The sequence below is a fragment of the Fomitopsis serialis genome, assembly GCF_022376445.1.
Source record: "Fomitopsis serialis strain Sig1Antser10 chromosome Unknown B0H18scaffold_299, whole genome shotgun sequence".
Taxonomy (NCBI): Eukaryota; Fungi; Basidiomycota; class Agaricomycetes; order Polyporales; family Fomitopsidaceae; genus Fomitopsis; species Fomitopsis serialis.
In genome coordinates, this window is record NW_025955259.1 from 3363 (window position 1) to 21891 (window position 18529).

General features: G+C 56.1%; 6 protein-coding genes across 6 annotated transcripts; 3 read left to right on the top strand and 3 right to left on the bottom strand.

Moving 5' to 3' along the window:
* Window positions 1-2779: 2779 nt before the first annotated feature.
* B0H18DRAFT_1059657 (S-adenosyl-L-methionine-dependent methyltransferase) lies at window positions 2780-4285 on the bottom strand. The gene is made up of 5 exons (XM_048031098.1): window positions 4218-4285; window positions 4001-4136; window positions 3499-3947; window positions 3034-3441; window positions 2780-2975 (listed from the first exon to the last, which is right to left on the bottom strand). The coding sequence occupies exons 2-5, from the start codon at window positions 4131-4133 to the stop codon at window positions 2925-2927; spliced, it is 1041 nt and encodes a 346-aa protein (XP_047885099.1). The 5' UTR covers window positions 4134-4136; window positions 4218-4285; the 3' UTR covers window positions 2780-2924.
* A 628-nt stretch (window positions 4286-4913) lies between these two features.
* B0H18DRAFT_961837 (uncharacterized protein) lies at window positions 4914-7724 on the bottom strand (the record flags this gene model as incomplete). The annotated part of the gene is made up of 10 exons (XM_048043081.1): window positions 4914-5036; window positions 5091-5127; window positions 5179-6122; window positions 6171-6469; window positions 6521-6594; window positions 6642-6658; window positions 6714-6764; window positions 6815-6961; window positions 7015-7447; window positions 7516-7724. 10 exons carry the CDS (start codon window positions 7722-7724, stop codon window positions 4914-4916), a joined length of 2334 nt encoding a protein of 777 aa, XP_047885100.1.
* Window positions 7725-8138: 414 nt separating this feature from the next.
* On the top strand, window positions 8139-10364 carry B0H18DRAFT_1059667 (PCI domain-containing protein). The gene is made up of 5 exons (XM_048031099.1): window positions 8139-8440; window positions 8490-8811; window positions 9170-9582; window positions 9634-10010; window positions 10066-10364. Exons 1-5 carry the CDS (start codon window positions 8185-8187, stop codon window positions 10207-10209), a joined length of 1512 nt encoding a protein of 503 aa, XP_047885101.1. The 5' UTR covers window positions 8139-8184; the 3' UTR covers window positions 10210-10364.
* Window positions 10365-10816: 452 nt separating this feature from the next.
* B0H18DRAFT_1128213 (uncharacterized protein) lies at window positions 10817-12256 on the top strand (the record flags this gene model as incomplete). Its single annotated transcript, XM_048035323.1, has 1 exon — window positions 10817-12256. The coding sequence occupies one exon, from the start codon at window positions 10817-10819 to the stop codon at window positions 12254-12256; it is 1440 nt and encodes a 479-aa protein (XP_047885102.1).
* A 1319-nt stretch (window positions 12257-13575) lies between these two features.
* B0H18DRAFT_1217828 (tannase and feruloyl esterase-domain-containing protein) lies at window positions 13576-15198 on the bottom strand (the record flags this gene model as incomplete). The annotated part of the gene is made up of 4 exons (XM_048036695.1): window positions 15120-15198; window positions 14814-15062; window positions 14094-14765; window positions 13576-14061 (listed from the first exon to the last, which is right to left on the bottom strand). The coding sequence occupies exons 3-4, from the start codon at window positions 14727-14729 to the stop codon at window positions 13576-13578; spliced, it is 1122 nt and encodes a 373-aa protein (XP_047885103.1). The 5' UTR covers window positions 14730-14765; window positions 14814-15062; window positions 15120-15198.
* Window positions 15199-15893: 695 nt separating this feature from the next.
* On the top strand, window positions 15894-18247 carry B0H18DRAFT_310986 (uncharacterized protein). The gene is made up of 4 exons (XM_048037501.1): window positions 15894-15966; window positions 16024-17886; window positions 17937-18181; window positions 18234-18247. Exons 2-3 carry the CDS (start codon window positions 16030-16032, stop codon window positions 17967-17969), a joined length of 1890 nt encoding a protein of 629 aa, XP_047885104.1. The 5' UTR covers window positions 15894-15966; window positions 16024-16029; the 3' UTR covers window positions 17970-18181; window positions 18234-18247.
* The last annotated feature ends 282 nt before the right edge of the window (window positions 18248-18529 follow it).

Sequence of the window (18529 nt, forward strand, 5' to 3'; positions counted from 1 at the left end):
AATCGCCCAACTGAACACCAAATCGCGCGCAAACCTCAAGCTGAGCCTCTGCCATGACTTAGCTAGTAGCGCCACGGCAGCCTTTGAGGCATCTCGTGCATCGAGTCTCGATGGCCGCTCGCCCTCTACCCCGAGCCACTCCGGAACGATCGGCCTTTCTGCTTTCGCAACCCAAGGAAGGCAAGATCCATCCCGACGTCGAAGAGGAACTGGAGTAGGACCCGGTCGATGTGACGATGCCAGGGGATCTCTTGGATGGGACACCGGTCAACGGAGAGGATCTCTGGTACACGGTGCGTCGTGAAATTGTGAAGTCGTCTTTTTAAGGCTCATACCTCGCCTTAGAAGCGACTGAGGTTGACGGTCCAATGCGTTTGCCTCGGCTGCGCGGCCATTGAGGACGAGCGCACGAACATTGCCGCGTACCGTTTGCACGCCGTTTTTGCGCTTTACACGCTCGTAGTGGCGGCTCGCTCGGTGGGCGAGCTTGTCGACATCAGCGTGTACGTGCCCTCGACCATCCCGCTGGGGTTTTCTTACGCAACCCTCGCACAGTACATCGCCTCGCTCATCCTGGTCGCGACCACTCCTTGCGCGCCGCCACTGCACTTCCCGCCTGAGCAGATCTACTCGGAGAAGGTGATCGCGATGAATACGCGCGAGGAGAATGCGTGCGGAATCACGGGGGCGTCGTAGTCGGACACGCTCCTGTTCTCGTATACGACTGAGGTCGTCATGCTCGGGAACACGGCGGAGAGCCTCGAGACCGGCGACCTACCGATCGTGCCTGCGGACATGTGCGCGACGACGATGTCGGTCGCCGGTCTGTTCTACACCCGCACTGCTTCCTGCAGCGCGTCTTGCGCTACCTCGAGATGGATCCCGAGAGGAAGGACCGCAGTTGGGCCAGTACTGAGTGGGCGATGGACGTTAGCTTCAAGGTTTAGCTGAGCCTCGAGCTCATCGCGCGCCCAGTCTATCAACTACCCCCTTCGGTTCCAGCTCCAGGCACCGCCATCGAATGACCGTGTCTCGGCTGTACGACTAGGCTGCTCACTCGGGCGCGTTGATCCTTCGCGGCCGCAGCGCTGGCTGGGCGTGTGTGGATGTAGGACTGGGTGTAAAGTATGAGTATACGACGTTTTCAGTGCCCTAAGGGCGACACCCAGTCGCGCCTCTTGTGCGCTCTCCCGCTGTGGTGTCTACGGTACATCCTGCTTGTCGACGTCCTCCCGCCCACTTCAATCCTTCCACATCGCGCTGCCGCGCCGAGGTTGCAGGCAAGCTCTGAGGTCTTGCACGTGTTCTCGACGCGCAGATCTGTCGCTTGCGTCGGTAGAAACGCAACAGACGAGTAAGTGAGTACACGCAACTCTCCCACAAACAGTACATTACTTATCTGCGGTGGCTAGTCGACCAACGTCAGGATCAGGTACCAGATGGTAAAGCGACAGATGAGTACTGTCGCAGTATTCACTGACCTGCAAAATCATCGGTTGCAATGGATTGATAATTCTCATGAATTGTGTTGAATTCAGTACATAGGCTAGATGTACTGAATTTGAATGATTGTGCTGAATAGGCCACATAGGTTGGTTGCACAGGTTTTGTTGAATAGGCTGGTTGTACTGGTTTTGTTGAACAGGGTATACAGGCTGAAAAGACTACATAGGCTGGTTGTATTGATTATACTGACTTTGTTGAATAGGTTGTTTGTGCTGAATAGGCCACATAGGTTGGTTGCACAGGTTTTGTTGGTTGTACTGGTTTTGTTGAATATGGTATACAGGCTGAAGAGACTACATAGGCTGGTTTTGTTGGTTGTACTGGTTTTGTTGAATAGGGTATACAGGCTGAAGTGACTACATAGGCTGGTTGTATTGATTGTACTGACTTTGTTGAATAGGTTGTTTGTGCTGAATAGGTCTCATATTTTGGTTGTACAGGTTTTGTTGAACAGGGTATACAGGCTGAAAAGAAAGAGTACATTATTGAGAGTGTAGGCTGGTCTCCAGAGCCCAGAGTGTATATTTTGTGATTACTATGAGTCCATCTGATTGAGTTTTCAAAGTATATTCATCATGCTACTACTATATACATGTGGGCTATCATATAGTCATTCAATCTGAGGCCCAAGTAATGATCACATAGGAGTGGCTACCTTATCCATACTATACTTTTGTGCCCATTTTGATTTTCATACATAGATACATGTGAGCCTCAGTCTGAGGTTACTCAGGGGTCATTTTGAATATTACCCCAGTAAGACTTGGGTGGCCTCTGAATGACTCCTAGGGTTACATTGCAATTTCATACTGGAGACATTCAGAATGAAATCAAGATGATCCTCATATGCAAGTGGCTGCCTCATGCCAGCTATACTTGGGGTTCATTTTGATTGTGTTCAGCATGAGGCTTGTGTGGTACTCTTGGACATATGGTAAGTCTATATAGAATGTGTTCATAATGTTGACCTCGTTTTGCGGCCATGATGTGGCGTGATTCATTGTAAATTAACCCAACGTATTATCGGCTTACTTAATGTAGATAATATGCCGACTCTTTCACCCATATAATGCGCATGCTGCGCCTTGCTTCATTGGGTCACGTCTCCGGTGATTGTTCCATCACTGAAGTCCTTGCACCACGGAGGGTTACAAACCGCGTCACTTCACATAAATTTAACGGCGAACCTAAGTTAGCAGCGAAAGCCGAATTATAATACCCATGCGTCTCAACGGCCGCGCTAACAAAGCCTGTATTCACGCAGGCGTACAGCTGCATGGCAATGCGATCGATTACGACGTTATCCAAACGACAGACCCTCCAAGCGTAAGGCTCGTCAGGCTGTTATTACCAGGGTATGTATATGCAGTCCCAAGGGAAACGAAAGAAACAGCGACAAGACAGCGGGAACCATCCACTCAGTTTTGTGCGGGCTTGCGGCAGACGGCGAGGTACATTGGTGTGAAGAGCTATCAAACAGAACTGAGTCAACAATGCCGCTACAAGACGACGGAGGCAGCGTCTTACCTTTGTCCTGCCACCCTCGACGAGCGAGTCACCGGCAATCTTGAGGGCCTCACCGACCTCCCATGTCCCCTTCGGGACAAGACCTACCCGCTCAAGGGCCCACACACCGTAATGTGTCACAAGCTTGCCGCTCCAGCTCATCCGCCACACGGTGATGTAGTCCCACGCGGTCTGCGCCTTGAAGACGTCGCCCTCGAGCGGGTAGTACCACGGCACATCGTCCGGCCGGTCTGCGAGGTCCTCCTCGTGCTCGACGGCGAAGCCGACCTTGCGCATCGCGTCGCGCGCGTCCTTCAGCGGCCGCATAATTGGGATGCCGTTCCCGAGCTCGATCCGGTTCGCGAGCTCCTTGTGCGACGGGATCGACGGGTCCCAGGCGTCCGTCATCACCCACTCGTACACACCGAACTACCGGGCGCAGTGAGTCAACGCAGCTCTAGGATACGCACACAGCACAGCACGTACCACTCCTCCGGGCTTGAGGACCTTCATGATCTCACCGTACACGCCCTCGAACGCAGGCGCGTGCACGGTCGCCTCGATGGCGTACACCGCGTCGAACGTGTTCTCGCCGAACTGCTCCGCAAGCTTCATGAAGTCGCCCTTGACGAAGGACACCTGGCCCTCGAGGCCGGCCTCCTTCGTGTAGCGGCGCGCGCGGCCGATCTGGAAGTCGTTGTTGTTGAGGCCGACGACGTTCACGTCCGCGAAGCGTGCGATCTCGCGGGCGGGCCCGCCGACGCCGCAGCCGACGTCAAGCACGCGCATGCCGGGGCGCAGGCCCATCTGCGCGGCGAGGTAGTGCTCGTGGCGCGCGAGCCCCGCCTGGAACGCCTCGCCCTTGTAGAAGCGGCAGAAGTGGAAGGAGCGCGCCCAGCCGAACTCATACAGGTCGGTGGCGCCGTCGTAGTAGCCTGCATGCCACGTGAGCGGGTGCGCTGGAAGAGCGGGAGACGGTTTCACGCACCGTTGACGACGTCCGTGTAGCTGTCGACACGGTTGGCAGTGTCGTCTGCACCGTCCTTGGAGATGTCCTTTTGCCAGAACTTGGTGTAGTTCTCGATGCGCTCGTTCACGCGGCCGTCTGCCTGGGCGACCATGATCTGCAGGGGTGGACGGGAAGGCATCAGCGACACAACCTTAACGCCTGTGACATGTCTGATAAGCTTCAGAATGGAACTCACGTCTTATGAACGGTGATGAAAGAGCGACAAGGGGCAGGGATCGTGAGGGGATGATGGTCGAGAGCTAAGTTATATGGCTCGCTGGCCAGGAATTTTGGGCAACCGCACCATCTCGCTCCAGCCAATCACGTCGTGCCCCGGGCGTAAATTAGCCGACACGCTCCTCGCACCACCCGTCACCGTGCCTTTGCCACACCGATCCTCTATTGCCGCTGTAGTGTCATTCATCATACCGAGATCGCACCGAATAGAGCTCTGGCTGGCTCTGGACTGCCGCAGCGGTCAGCCCACCACGCTCAAAGTCTCAGACCACGGAGTCGCATTGATAAGCAAAAAGTACGACAATGGAACGAGACGGTCGTGAAAGGTCGTAAAGGGGCAGGATTCCAATCCAACGTAAGAAGCAATGTATGCGTGAGGCTGTAGAAATGTTTGCGTAGAGAACGGGCAATGAGAGAGCTAAGTAGGATATGAATTTCAACAACAACGACCACCCTGCGAATGCAATACGATTCTTTAGTTTGAGAGCATCCTCCGTTGGTCGTCGAATTGAGATGCTAGAGGCCGGGGCCAAAGAGGGGCTGGTATTATCGGTGAGCGGTTGGAAGGAACCATTATATCGGCGGAGCAAGATGTAGACGGGAGATGGCGAGACGTCGCGTCGCGTTTCTGGTCATGAGAGCCAACCGCTATCCCTTACTTCTGGTTGGCTGCCTGGACGAGGAGGGCCTTCTCCTTCAACACAGACGGGTAACTGTTCATGAGATGCGCCAATGGGCGGAGATCGTCCCGGTCAAGGAGGGCAATTGTGATCTTAGGCTACGTGGAGACCGCTGTCAGCCAGGCTCCCGTGCGAGGGCGGAATGCACTTACTGCTCCCTTGATACCGAAAGCCTTCACAACACGGAAACTAAATGGATACAATGAGGCACCGCGGAGCAGGAGTGGTGTGAGAACGTACATCTTATCGCCCAGCTGCTGCTTCTGCTGCTGAATGGGCTTGTCCATTAAGCCGTCCATAAAGTCGTCGGTGGCTTTCACCACCAGCGGGTCCGCCTTGGGCAGCGGCAGGCCCGTCGCGGACGACGAGTTCGCGATCCTGATGATCTCAGACGCGGGCAGGCGGGCGAGCGACGCAATCGTGTGCGTCGTCGATGCGGCCGTGCTGCTCGGCGTCTCAGGCATCGGCGACGCAGCTGCAGAAGGGCCACGGGACGACATGTCCGGCGTTCTCGGGGAGGCATCCATGGGCGCGATCTTCCGCGCCTGGGGCGTCACCGGCGGCTCAGGGACTGACTTGGCGGGCGTCTCGTCTTCCTCCACGTCGAGCACCATCTTCGCGTCTGCGAGCTTCGCGCGGAGCACCTCCACGTTGAAGAGGCACATTGCGCGCTCGCGCTTCGGCAGGCTCATGAGCAGGTCAGTGAGCTCCGCGACCCGGGTCGACTCGAGCTTCGCCACGGCGACGGCCATTCTCTCTTTCTCGGACGTCGGTGCGACTGAGCCTGATGGCGACTCCGTGCGTGGGGGCGTTGACAGCGTCGTCGGCATCGAGATCGGCGTTGATGGGTGGTCCGGCGCCGACGCCGTCGCATTGGGGGCAGCAAGATCGAGCGTGCTCGAGGGCGATGGTGACTTCGATGGTGCTGGTGCTTGGGGACCAGCCTTGGCGGTCTGCACTTGTTCGGCGAGCTTCATAGGGTCCTGGATACCTTGCACAACCTCACTGAGGGACAGGCCGACAATTGCGTCGACGACAGATTCAAGTTCGCCGGGTGAGACAGCGTCCATTGCTTTGATGCGTCTGCTGAGCTCGCCAGACAGGACTTCTTTCCGGACGACGGGTGAAAGCGCCGACAGGTCGTCGTAGCGCATGGGCAGATTAAGCGTACCTGACAGTGCAGCCTAATACGAAGTTAGTCGAACGTAGTGTGGAGGACGAAAGGAGCCTACATGGTAGTAGCTGCCCGAGCTTCTCCTCGCGCGATCTGGACGCTCAAGGTTGTGCTGAGCCATGACTGGGGATCCAAGGGCTGCAGGGTAGCTCCCGGGACTCGGCCAACCAGCATAGCTTTCTCCTGCCTCGCTAGCGGTCGGACTAGTTGCGCCGCTACCGCCCCTTGGATGACCATTGTGCCCTGCAAAGCGTGCTGCCAGCTTCTCTTGTCGCAGCTGCTTGGGCTCATGCAATCGCACGACGAGCTGTTTTGAACCGAGGATAACGCTATTCATTCCGTGCATAGCCGCGGCGGCTACGGTGCGGGCTGAGTGTCCCGAATATTCGGTTCAGAGGAGCAACTTACCTTGATCGGGCGTCTGGTAGGAAACAAATCCAAATCCACGACTGTCACCATTCTCATTGCGCATCACTCGCGCGCTATGACGGCATGAGCGTCCATACGGGCCGTCAGACACCTGACATACCTGACAATCTGGCCAAACTGAAGCGACCCTGTGTCAACAAGTTGTCATAGATTACTCTTCGTGCAGACTCACCTGACGGAAATGCGTGAAAAGGCCATTAGAGTCGATACTCGTATCGAGATTCTGCACCTCATTAGTGCCGATCGCAAGGCATTGTTGACAGAGGTGCTTACTTTGATGAAGAGATTGCATGGATCGATCAATCCACTGTGGCTAGTTGAACCCGGGCCTGACAAGGGCGCCAGCTGCACTTGCTGACCGGGGCCGTGCATAAACGCAGGCGAACGAGGCTGGTATGGGGAGGCTCGAGGCGGAGAATACTATCATTGGCGACGTGAGACAGCAACATGTCACCGACGCCACATAGACCAACCTGCGTAGGGTATGGGAGCACCGAGCCAGTCGGCACAAACGAGGGTGCAGTCGCGTTGAATTCGCTCGTGGCCACACCTGCACGCCTCGGTTGGTACACCTGCACGGCGATATTCTGTCCCTCTACGTCGGCGCAATGCATAGCCTCTTCCGCCTCACGCGCGTCCTCCTCACGCCAGTACTCCACGACACCTGTGTCCTTCCCAAACGGCGACTGTGTGCGGACAGACGCGAGCGCGCCGTACGGCCTGAAGAGATCATAGAGCTGACCGTCCGTGTAGCCCGGGGGTAGATGCTTGATGAGACGCGGTTGGCATTGGGCGGCGGTAGCGGGGTCGGCGGCGTGGTGGACGGGTACGGAGAGAGCACCAGCAGCACTGGAGGCGTGAGGCCAGGGATGGGACGCGCCTGCAGCGTCGCGAGAGCCTTCTCCGCTGCGCAATAGGTAGCAAGTTGCTCGCGGGGACGTGCGCGGAGTGCAGACGTGCCTTTCTCAATGTACTTGAACTCGATCGTGCCCGAGACCGGCTTGCTGGAGCCATCGCGCGGGATGTTCGGCCTGAAGGGCGCGCAGGTCTGGAATGAGGGTGCGAGATCCTCGTCCTTCACGTACGCCGGGAGGCCAGTGATGTAGAGCACGGGCTCGTGGAGGTACGGGTGTGGTTGGTGGCCCATCGTCTCTGTCGTCGGCGGGGCGTAGTCGCTGGACATGGTGGCTGGTGAACTCAGAGGCAGTCCAGAGGGTATCTTCACCGATTCCGCGACGAGCAAAGGTCCAGGAAACCGAGCCTTGTTTCCTGGCGTGCACGGAACGTGGAGGGCAGGGAAAAAATGATCAGCTATACCGCCGCTTATGTAACTGCCGCTGGCCGCCAGCGTCCGCCTTGCTGCTCGTCCGCCGGTGGAACGCGATGGCCTCGTGTGCCCTGGTAAGCGTCGACGCTGCTCTTTCGCAGGACACAAGCAGCCGTGGTCAGCACCCAGAGGCAGGACCGAGTGGGTCGACGCGAACACCGTCAACTTTGTAAGCGCGATAACATTTCATTATAATGCGTGAGACCCAACTGCCTATTCTGGGCGACGCGTATGTACAATGTGTACGCGTCACTCTGGTCTACGCCCGCTCGAAGTTGCTCGGAACACATCTCAGTCTGTGTCTTTCACTCTCACCATGGCCGACGTCGAGATGAAACCTATAGACGAGGAAAAGAAGGAAGAGGATGGAACGAAGGACGAGGCCAAGGAGCAGAGCATTCCGCCGCTCACCCCGGTCGCGGAAATCAAGTCCAATGTCGCCCTCATTGAGAGGGCCGTGGCGACCCTCGAGCCACGCTTCACTCATCGCGTGCTACGGACCTTGGGCGCGTTGCGGAAGAAACTAGACGATAGCGTCCTCAGAGACGCCATCTCGGAGGTGTATACCACAGGTGAGTGTGCAGGGTGCCGTAAACCCGAACGCGCACTGAACAGAAGCAGAGTCCCAAACGAAGAAGACATTACTAGGATGGCTTCCTGCAGCATCTGCGGTGGACCACTGCATGGACATAGACTCTGCCCCCGCACCCAAGCAATCCCAGCCCGAACCTCTACCCGAGGCTGAAGTCTACTTCCGCCTCCTCATCCTCCATCACCTCCTCACGTCGCCAAACGCGTACAAGCAAGCTCTGGATCTCGCCCACGAAACCATTGACCGGATGCAGTCGCTTAGCAGGCGTAGCATGGATCCCATCGCTGCGAAGGTGTGGTACGCTGTGGAGCGAACGTACGAGCTCAGTGGTCAGCTCGCAGACGCAAGACCGTAAGTCCCGTTCCTTCTTACCATGACATCGTTCCTATGAAACTTGTCGACCGACGAAAGAAGTGCTGTACGCGCTTTCCGTGCAACCATCCCCTAATCCTCTATATCCCCGATGTTAAGTGAAAACGCGGTGTTCCCACCGCGTCGACATTTCGGCTTCGTGGTTGCCTGCGAACTCCGCAGCAGCAGCCCCAGGGGGGCCGAGTCGCCCGGGTGCGAGGGGCAAGCCCATCTTCTGGTTCAGTATCTACATATACACTTACCCTCTGAACTGCGTGTCGTGAACCGTGGACCGCATCCTGCGTGGTGCACGGGTATTTGCTAGTCAATGTACATGATCGCTGACGCGTATTCACAGACTGTTCCTCGCCGCACAGCGAACAGCATCCCTTCGGCATGATGACGAGACCCAGGCGTCTCTCATCAACCGTCTCCTACGGAGCTACATCCAATACAGCCTCTACGACCAAGCGGACAAGCTCGTCTCAAAGACGACTTTCCCCGTCTCCGCAGGTAACCCGCAATTCGCGCGGTACCACTACTACCTGGGCCGCATCAAAGCGGTTCAGCTCAATTACACGGCTGCGCATACGAACTTGCAGCAGGCCATCCGCAGGGCACCGCCTGCGAAGACCGCACCTGGCTTCTACCAGGCGGTGCACAAGCTGTCTGTGGTGGTGGACCTCCTCATGGGTGAGATCCCCGACCGCAGTCTCTTCAGGCACCCTGTGCTTCAGAAAGCACTCAGCGGGTACTTTGAGATCGTGAAAGGTAGGCTAGTTTACTCAGCGAATGGAACTAGTATTAAGCACCGCGTTTCAGCTGTCCGCATGGGCTCCCTGTCGCAGTTCCAGTCGACGCTCTCGAAATACGCGTCCCTCTTCGAGCAGGACAGGACCTACACGCTGATCGTGCGCCTGCGGCAGAACGTGATCAAGACGGGCATTCGACGGCTCTCGCTCTCGTACTCGCGCATCTCGCTCCGCGACATCTGCGTGAAGCTCCACCTCGACTCGGAGGAGGACGCGGAGTACATCGTCGGCAAGGCGATCCGCGACGGCGTCATCGAGGGCCGCATCGTGCACGAGAAGGGCTGGATGCAGTGTGGCAGCCAGAAGGGCGGCTACGGCCCCGAGGTCAGCGACGTGTTCGCGCGGCGGATCTCGTACTGCTTGGAGCTGCACAACCAGAGCGTGAAGGTGAGCGGAGTGCGCGCTCGCCTATGTCGGAAGATAGGCTTACACTGTCTTGTAGGCCATGAGATACCCTTTGAACGCGCATCGCAAGGAGCTGGCCGCAGCAGAAGGGGCCCGGGAGCGTGAGAAGGAGCTTGCGAAAGAGCTGCAGGAGGGCGGTGACCTTGACGATGAGGGCCCTGATCTCGGAGAAGGATTCTGAGAGTGCATGTGTATTGAATTTGGGCTTCATTGACTGCTTACACCTCATTGTTCGAGGAAACTTTAACCAACTGGAGAACCTGTGGTATACGTCAAGTGTCATGGCCCTGTTGGTTTGAAGTCGTCAAAAGGTCTTTAAGAGGTTGCACTCGAAAAGTCACTCGCTTGCCACACTAATAAGTTAGTAAGTGTATTCGACTCGAACGCGTAAGTTACTGGCTGAGCGCCACACACGCGTACCTCTGTCACGGTGTGACGTGTCGCGTCCACTGCCGCGACCGCCGTGCCTTCAACTTACGCCCGCCCTCTTCCTCGTTACAGAAGCCGTATTCAGCAAGTGTTCAGGCCGTTCAGTGCTTGCCTTGAGTGATCCACCCACTAGCAAGGTCTTCCGACAGCTTTGTGCTAGTTAAGCCTGACCATCCGCGTAAGTCACCTCTTCAGCAATACTATCCGGCTCAGGCCATCCAGTATACTCAATTAGTGTACAAAGGTACAGGCAAGGATTGCGTTCAACGCGCTTTTGCAGACACACGGAACCACGTGTCTTGGACGTTGTACACCCGATTACTAGACAGGGTACGCGCGTCGCGTGCAGCGTCTCAACCATGTACGGTCGTTCATCTTCTGCACGATCTAGCCTAACTCGCTGCCTACGGGTAGCCGATTTCATGGCGAACAAACCGATGCCCGAAGATACGTTGCCTGTTAGCGCAGCGTCAGACGACGACCGTGCGCATTTACGCGGGCGCTCTAGGCAGGAGGCCCAACACCGGGTCTCCGTCGAAGGTCAAGCGTTACAGCGCCGTTCGTTGGACCTAGGCTTCCTGCATAACTCTACCATCACTTTGAACATGTTGCCAAATGAGATCTTTGTCTCCATCATCCGCCATGCTGTCAGCGGGGAGGACACTATGGCGTGGATAACCAGGACCATGGGTGTATGCCGTCATTGGAGAGAGACGATTATCCGTACACCCCTCCTATGGACGGACATCCGTTTGTCGGGGAATATGCAGTTCTCGGCGCTCTGTTTGACACGTTCCAGTGGTGCCACCATCAACTGGTATGTTTCCGAAGCTCATGTGCGACCACCTCCTTTGGACTGGTACTCGGCGACTGGTTCTCTCCTTGCGTTACATCATACACGGATCAAACACATGCGCATCTATCTCGAGGCAACCATCACGCCCCTTGTTCAGCTGTACTGGCAGTTATCGACGATCGCTTTGCCCGTGCTGGTTTCGATGGATTTAACGGCTGTCGCTGGGCTTTCTACACAATGGATACCCAGCTACCTCCCAAGTCTCCGACGTCTTTCACTCCATCGTCTTTCAGTTGATGTCACCCATTTACCCCTGTCGCAACTGACATCCTTGGACCTCAACAACGTCGACTTGCCCTCAAGAAGTCTCGCATCACTTCTGGACGTGCTGAAGGCATGCACTTCCTTACAACGGTTTGTCTACGAGGATACCGACGACATGCCAATCAACGAACTCCCCGTCGCCGCAGATAACAGAGTGTCACTGCCACATATTCGACACTTCTGTATAACTGCAACCTCGGCACATACATCAAGCTTGCTTGTACACATCCTACTAGCCAAGCAAACTCGTGTCGTGCTATATCCGAACGACTTCCACCCGCCGCAGGACGAGAACCACATACCCGTGCTCAATACTTTCTTGCCGCGAGACTCAGCGTACTGGCCAGCTATGAAGGACTTAACCCACATAATGGTGTGGTGGTACGCGCGCGACGGTCTTACTATCTACGCGGATCACGAAACTACGGAGTTCTGGGAGTTGCGCCCTTGGAGGTCTCTCGACTACGTAAACTTGGGTACCGATACAGATGAGCTCTCCCCCGTACCGGCACTCGTCATTGAACATCTCCAGATAGACTGGCCCTACCCTTCATGCACTGCTGAACCACTTCGAGCTGTCGTAGAAGAGCTAGGTGACTTCTTCCCGGTATCCGCGAAGACCTTTGTCCTCCGTGGATATGCGGAAGAGATCCCCACGGAGACTTGGACCGAACCCTAGCCACATTCTCTGCCATCGAGCACTTCGAAATCATCGCGGAAGCAGACGCCATGTGCAGCTTTCCTCTGGCACTTAGGCCGACATCAACTGGGATTCCTTGCCCTCGCCTGCGAGAGCTCGTGCTGCGATACGAAGCAGGCGCAGAGCTGAGAGACAGCAGCTGGCGGATGCTGGACGACCTTCGTGTGGTATTGCAGGAGCGCGTCGGCGGAGGCTCGCGGCTGCAGTCTCTCATCCTTCAATTGGACCCTCCACCGGAAGTTGAAGTTTTCAGACTGTTCAGGCAGTCAACGTTGTTAACGGCTACCGGTCGGTGGCCACCCGACTTCGAGGAGATACAGAAGGAATTGGCGCTTTTTGTTGGATCGTTGAAGATCTCTTACAGGGGACCGCATGACATGGACTGGCAAACTATCGTATAGGTAAGTAGGGTGTACTGAATAATGGTAGTGGTGCGCTTCTCCGTTACGACAATGACGAAAATATCAATCATGCATGAATTTGGACTGCAATGAGCATACGAAGATGATTCAGATCACTAAGTACACGATACTCATGCTCTCTATACTGTCATTCCGGTGCGTCCATGAAGCTGTCAAGTAACTCGTGAGTCCTCTGGATCCGCGTTCCTATATCGAAAGTATTGACTCATATGATAGGAACACCTATATATCACGGTATGCCTCATTGTAATTGACGCCGTGGTGAGTATCGGTACGACTCATAGCCCTGCAGCTAGATACTGAACTGTGTGCATAGTTGAACCTTTCAAGATCTACATGCGGATTCGTCATGACGTTGTTGAGACACTTCATCCGATATGTATGCACTGGGCGCCGTACCGATTTGGATTGCTGACTTCAGGGAGGCCATCATGCAGACTGCAATCACTGCCACGGACCCAAAATCCATTCCGCTGGCTCTGGGCATCATAGAGCGCAAGGAGAACCCACAAGTTCGACCTGTAGAACGGCGTGCATCCAATGCATGAACACCGTGAAGTGCCAAGTAGGAAGAGCTCCTCGAACTTGGTCGCGATGATCTGCTCGAGGGCGGTCCCGTTCTCGACCCAGTTCATCAAGATTGCATAGTTCACGTCGTGCTCCGCGTCCATATACCTTGGTACGCTGCGTGCGTCGCCCGTTGTCTGTGCTCCCGCGATATACCATTGACGCCCCTGGAGCAGTGTTGCATGCGTGGATGAGGAAGAAGCGGTAGAAGTCAGACACGCGCACGTTCTGCGGTGCGAGCGTGCGCTAGAGGTGGCCCTAGGAGTAGATCGACGATCTGGTCGCGGCCGACGCGTCAGCGAGGCCGCGCTAGTGGATCAGCTTTCCGCCGCAGTCATAGGACAGCGAGAGGTCGTAATCGTCAACGATCACAGCAGACGAGATTCTCCCATAGTCGGTCCGGGTCGTCGTAGAGGAAGCGTGCGTGCGCGGTACGCTCGGGTGAGACTCGTTGCTCGTGGTCAGCGCCATGTCCCACTGAGCCTCGGAGCTGTACGTGAGGTGCAGGAAGACGAACGTCTGGTTGACGTCCGCCCAGTCATTGTAGATCTTGTAGAGCGTATCGATCTGCACCCTCGTCAGGCACGCCGACGTGTTCGCGCTGATCGAGTTGCAGAGGTGTGTCTCGGGCCGGAACTTCCATGCGTACGGATTCGTGGTGGTCCCGTCCTCGAGCCCGTTGACGGCGTCGCACTGGGGGAAGACCTCGCTAGCGATGACGGTGAACAGGCACTCGTTGATGTTGCGCGGCGCGCCGTTCGGGAGGTTATACGTCGCGACCTTGAGGTTCCACTGCTGGCGCGTCATCCGCCACGCGGCGCGCCCACGACGACGTCGTCGACGAAGTCGTCCGAGAACATCTGCACGCTCTTCAGACCCTTTCGCCCGCCCATCGAGCAACCCGCGTAGTCCGAGTACGCGACACTGTCGTTGTAGAGCGCCGCGGTGAGCTGCTTCCCGAGCGACGCGGAGCCGTGCATTGCGCGCCAGCCCCAGTCGGTACGCTTCCCGGTAGTCTTCAGCGCCCACGCGCCGCCGCGCGGCTGGCTGCTGTCGTCGGGGTGTATGGAGGAGTGGTGGCCGGTGTTGGTAGAGACAGTCGCGAACCCGTAGTTGAGTCCGTTCGCCATGTCTAACCATGCTACCTGGCCGATGAAGCCACCGTTGCCGTATGCGATGAACCTCTCGTCCCATGTGTTGTTGAGCGGGAGCCACAGTCCGAGCTCGAAGGCGGACGAGTCGGACGACGTGAAGTTCACGCAGAGCGCGCAAAAGGTGAGTCCGGCTGAGACGGAGTCGTACTTGACGAATGTCGAGTTTTCACCATAGGGAACAGCGTGGATGAGCTTTGCGTTGGATGGCACAACGGATGAGAAGGACGAAGGCGTATAGCGGGACTCAAGTGACTGGGCCGCTGTCAGATCCACTTGCACGCCCACAGCGAGCGAGACGAGGAGCCTCATGATTGCAACACCGATAGATAAGTGCCGCCAAATACACTGTGATTGTCAGTATACGGTGCCCGCAAAGTAATACGACAGACTCACGAGGCATACTCAATGAAAACTCGGCTCGGACACGGATGTTGCTCTTCTAAGTACATGTTATGTAGTACTTGAAGGCTGTTGAAACCTTGTGAGATGAGTCGAAACCGTCAGTCTGCGCTCCTCTCGCGTGCATCCAGAATGCATATGCTGGCTGCGCGTTGGCGACCATTTTGCTACTAGTACGCGAGGCGTTCGCAGCCTGAGCCTTATGTACGCACGGAAAGACCATTGCCAGCCTGAGTACTCCACCTCGGGCGCGATCAGCCTAAACAGCTTCGTTTCCAGAACACAGGCTGTCTATCTCACCTGAGTTAGCATCCGTGCGCATGAGTACCACAGTGAAGTGACTTTTTGTGACTAGAAATACGACGGACAAAGGACTCGGAACGCAAGGAAGCGGTACCTGCCAGGCTGCCAGTGGTGGCGCGGACGCTGAGCGCCAACTCTCAGATCCAGATCTCAGACAGCGACCAGCTCACTGGCAGCTACTACTAGTACTACTATCATAGTACTTGGCCACTACTCTCGTCGGTACATACTTCGACTCTCACAACGTCACTGAAAAAGAGCATACGAAGTCATACAGTCTGAACGGAGTCCGGGACAGACCGTGACGATTTGGTGCCAGGCCGGCCAATCCTCGTCAGTAAGTACTACGTTTGATTCACAAAGTGTGAATGCCGGTGAAACAGACACATACGAGGACAACCGTCTCAATGTATGTCTTCCTTGCAGATGTTCTTGCACGAACCAACTACTAGTAGGTTGATTTAGACAAGTTTGCTTGTCCGGGGCCTGCGGGAGGCGCCACCGACACGCCTTGACCGATTCGCTTTGACTTCAAAGCACGTTCATAAGACGTCTTTGTTTTCGGTTGCCATGGCTTCCTGAGAACTTCTATCCCTCCTAATCATAAATAAGCTCCTCCTGCATAGCTTTCTTCACCTGCCGTTTGTATCTCACATCGCGCGGATGTTGAGAACTGCTCTGTTTTGAATGTCCTGCCTGTGAGGAAAACACTGTTTTCCTCACAGGCAGGACATTCCAAGTTCAAGGCGATCCTCCCTCCTCGTGGCGCCGACGGCCACTGCCTCTAGTTCCTGCCTTTCAACATTGTGACCGCGGTCCACTCGGGCTACCTCAGCAACGTACGGTTAGTCACCTATCCCGGGATCTGCGATCTTCTGCTGCTCACGGATTTTAAGCGAAGGACTTCATGGCGAACTCCAATGAGTCCCTGTCCGAAGGTGCGCTACTTGCGAACACGCTGTCAAACGACGACTATGCACGACGGCACATCGGGCGCTCTAATGAAGAGGTCCTGTGCTGGACCTCTATCGCGACGCAGGCCCGACGGAGTCGTCCACCGGATCTCGAATCCATGTACAACTTGAATTCGACTCTCCCTGTGAACACGCTGCCAAACGAGATCTTCATCGCCATCGTCTGCCTTGCTGCCCCGTCAAACGGCGACAGCTTGAGCGCCGTCGCCTTGAATCGGGTAACCAAGCTCATGGGTGTATGCCGTCATTGGAGAGACATGATCATCCATACGCCCCTCTTGTGGATGGACATCGACCTGTCCAAGAATATGCAGTTCGCGGAGCTCTGTTTGGCCCGGTCGAACCGTGCCGCTATCAACTGGCGAATGCCTTTAACTCGTGGAGAACTACTGCCGCTCAACTGGTGCCTCGCCACTTGCTCCTTCCTCGTTTCACATCATACACGGATCAAACACATGCAGGTCCACTTCGGGGAAGACCTGGCGCCCATCGGGGCGACATACTGGCCACTATCGATCGTCTCTTTGCCCGCGCTGGTTTCGATGGACCTGAAGATTACCCATGGGCATTCTTCGCAATGGATTCCGACTCCCGACCACCTCCCAAGTCTCCAACGGCTCTCACTCGAGGGTCTTACGGTGGATGACACCCGTTTTCCCTTGTCGCAGTTGACATCCTTGAAGCTACGAGAGGTAGACTTCATCCCCAAGCTAAGCCTAGCCTCATTCCTGGATATGCTGCAAGGATGCCCACTGCTGCAACATTTCGTGTACGAAGATATCGCGAATGGGGAGGGGCTCGCCAACTCGCCCAACTCAGCGGACCTCAAGCGCGCGGTGTCCCTACCACATATGCAACACTTCCATCTGGATGCACTCTCATCCGATATCTTTCGTTTGCTCACGCACGTCTCATTGCCCAAGCAAGCCCGCCTCACGCTGCAACCAGGTTTCTTCGTCGTCCTCCCAGGAGAGGACGAGAATGTACCCTGGCTCAGTACCTTTTTGCCGCGTGACGCAGCGTATTGGCCGACTCTCAGGGACATCACCCACGTAATGGCGTGGTGGGACGAGTACAACGGTCTTACTGTCCTTGGGGATGTGGTGCATACAGAATTCTGGGAGTCGCAGCCGTGGAAGTCTCCTTACTACGTGACTTCGGACGCCGATGATTTTGCCGTGGCGCCGTCACTTTATATATGGGATATAGTCGCGCTTTGGCCCCAAGACCAAGGCGGCGTCGACGCGCCCCTTCTATGGGTCATCAAAGAGCTGAGCGATTTCTTCCCGGCATCTGTGAAGACGTTCGTCCTCCGCGGAGGAACACAAGAGATCGACACGGAGGTCTGGGCTAGGATGCTAGCGGCGTTCCCTGCTATCGAGCACCTCGAGATCATCGCGGAAGAAGACGCCATGCCCGACTTTCCTGCGGCGCTCGAGCCGACATTCAGCGGAGACGTCCCCTGCCCTGGTCTGCGAGAGCTCGTCCTGCGGTATCAGCCAGGTGAGGTATCCGACCACAGTCGGCTGCTAGCTGTTCTTCGTTCAGCGCTCCAGCAGCGCCTCGAAAAGGGCTCGCGCTTGGCATCCCTCAGCCTTAAATGGGAGTGTAGAAGTGCTGATGACGTTGACGCCTTCACGGGGTCGGTGGTCAATCAGGTATTACCCGAGCTCCGGGAAAGAACGTTGGTCTTGTCAAGGCTTGTCGGTTCACTGAAGATGTGGGCTACCAAATGCCAGAGGCTGGAGATCTGTGGGATTGGCATCTGTTGGACATGTCGGATAACGGTAGTAAGTACAGCAGCGGCGCAGTAACGACTACTTGATTCGTCCATGAGCAGGTGTCATGCCCACCCAGAAGTACAATTCCCTGAAGCAATACAACACATTGTTTGCTCTGTCAACCGAGGCAAAGTATATGTAAGTACGATATCCGCACACGGTCATCAGGCAGTAGTCTGTTGTGCCGCCGACGAACTTTCAATCTACATCGGAGGCCACTGATGACAAACCGCGCCGGCGTCACTTCTGCGAACGGCATGCATCGCAGAAGCATTCACGATGCTGTGCTGATCCGGGAACAATTGTACGTCGTGCCTAGAACTCTGAACATGTCGGTCGCCTCTTACCATTGCTAGGCTCTTTGGCCACAGAACCATGACACCGGTGAGATCCCGGCGGCATACTGGTAATGGAGGCCACAACGAACAGAAACATATGCCTCTTTTTAGGTATGGCGATCAGGAAGGTGGCGGGAAGAAGCTGGGAAGTACCGCCACCGTGACCCGAACAGGGCGAGAGCCTGAGTGGTTCCTAGCCTCGCACTCAGATCCACACCCGTTGAAGTGTGGTACTTCGTTCGCTGAGATACGTAGGAAGGCATGCGGTCTCCACGCGGCGTGGGCAATTGTTGGACAGGTGCAGCGAAGCTCTA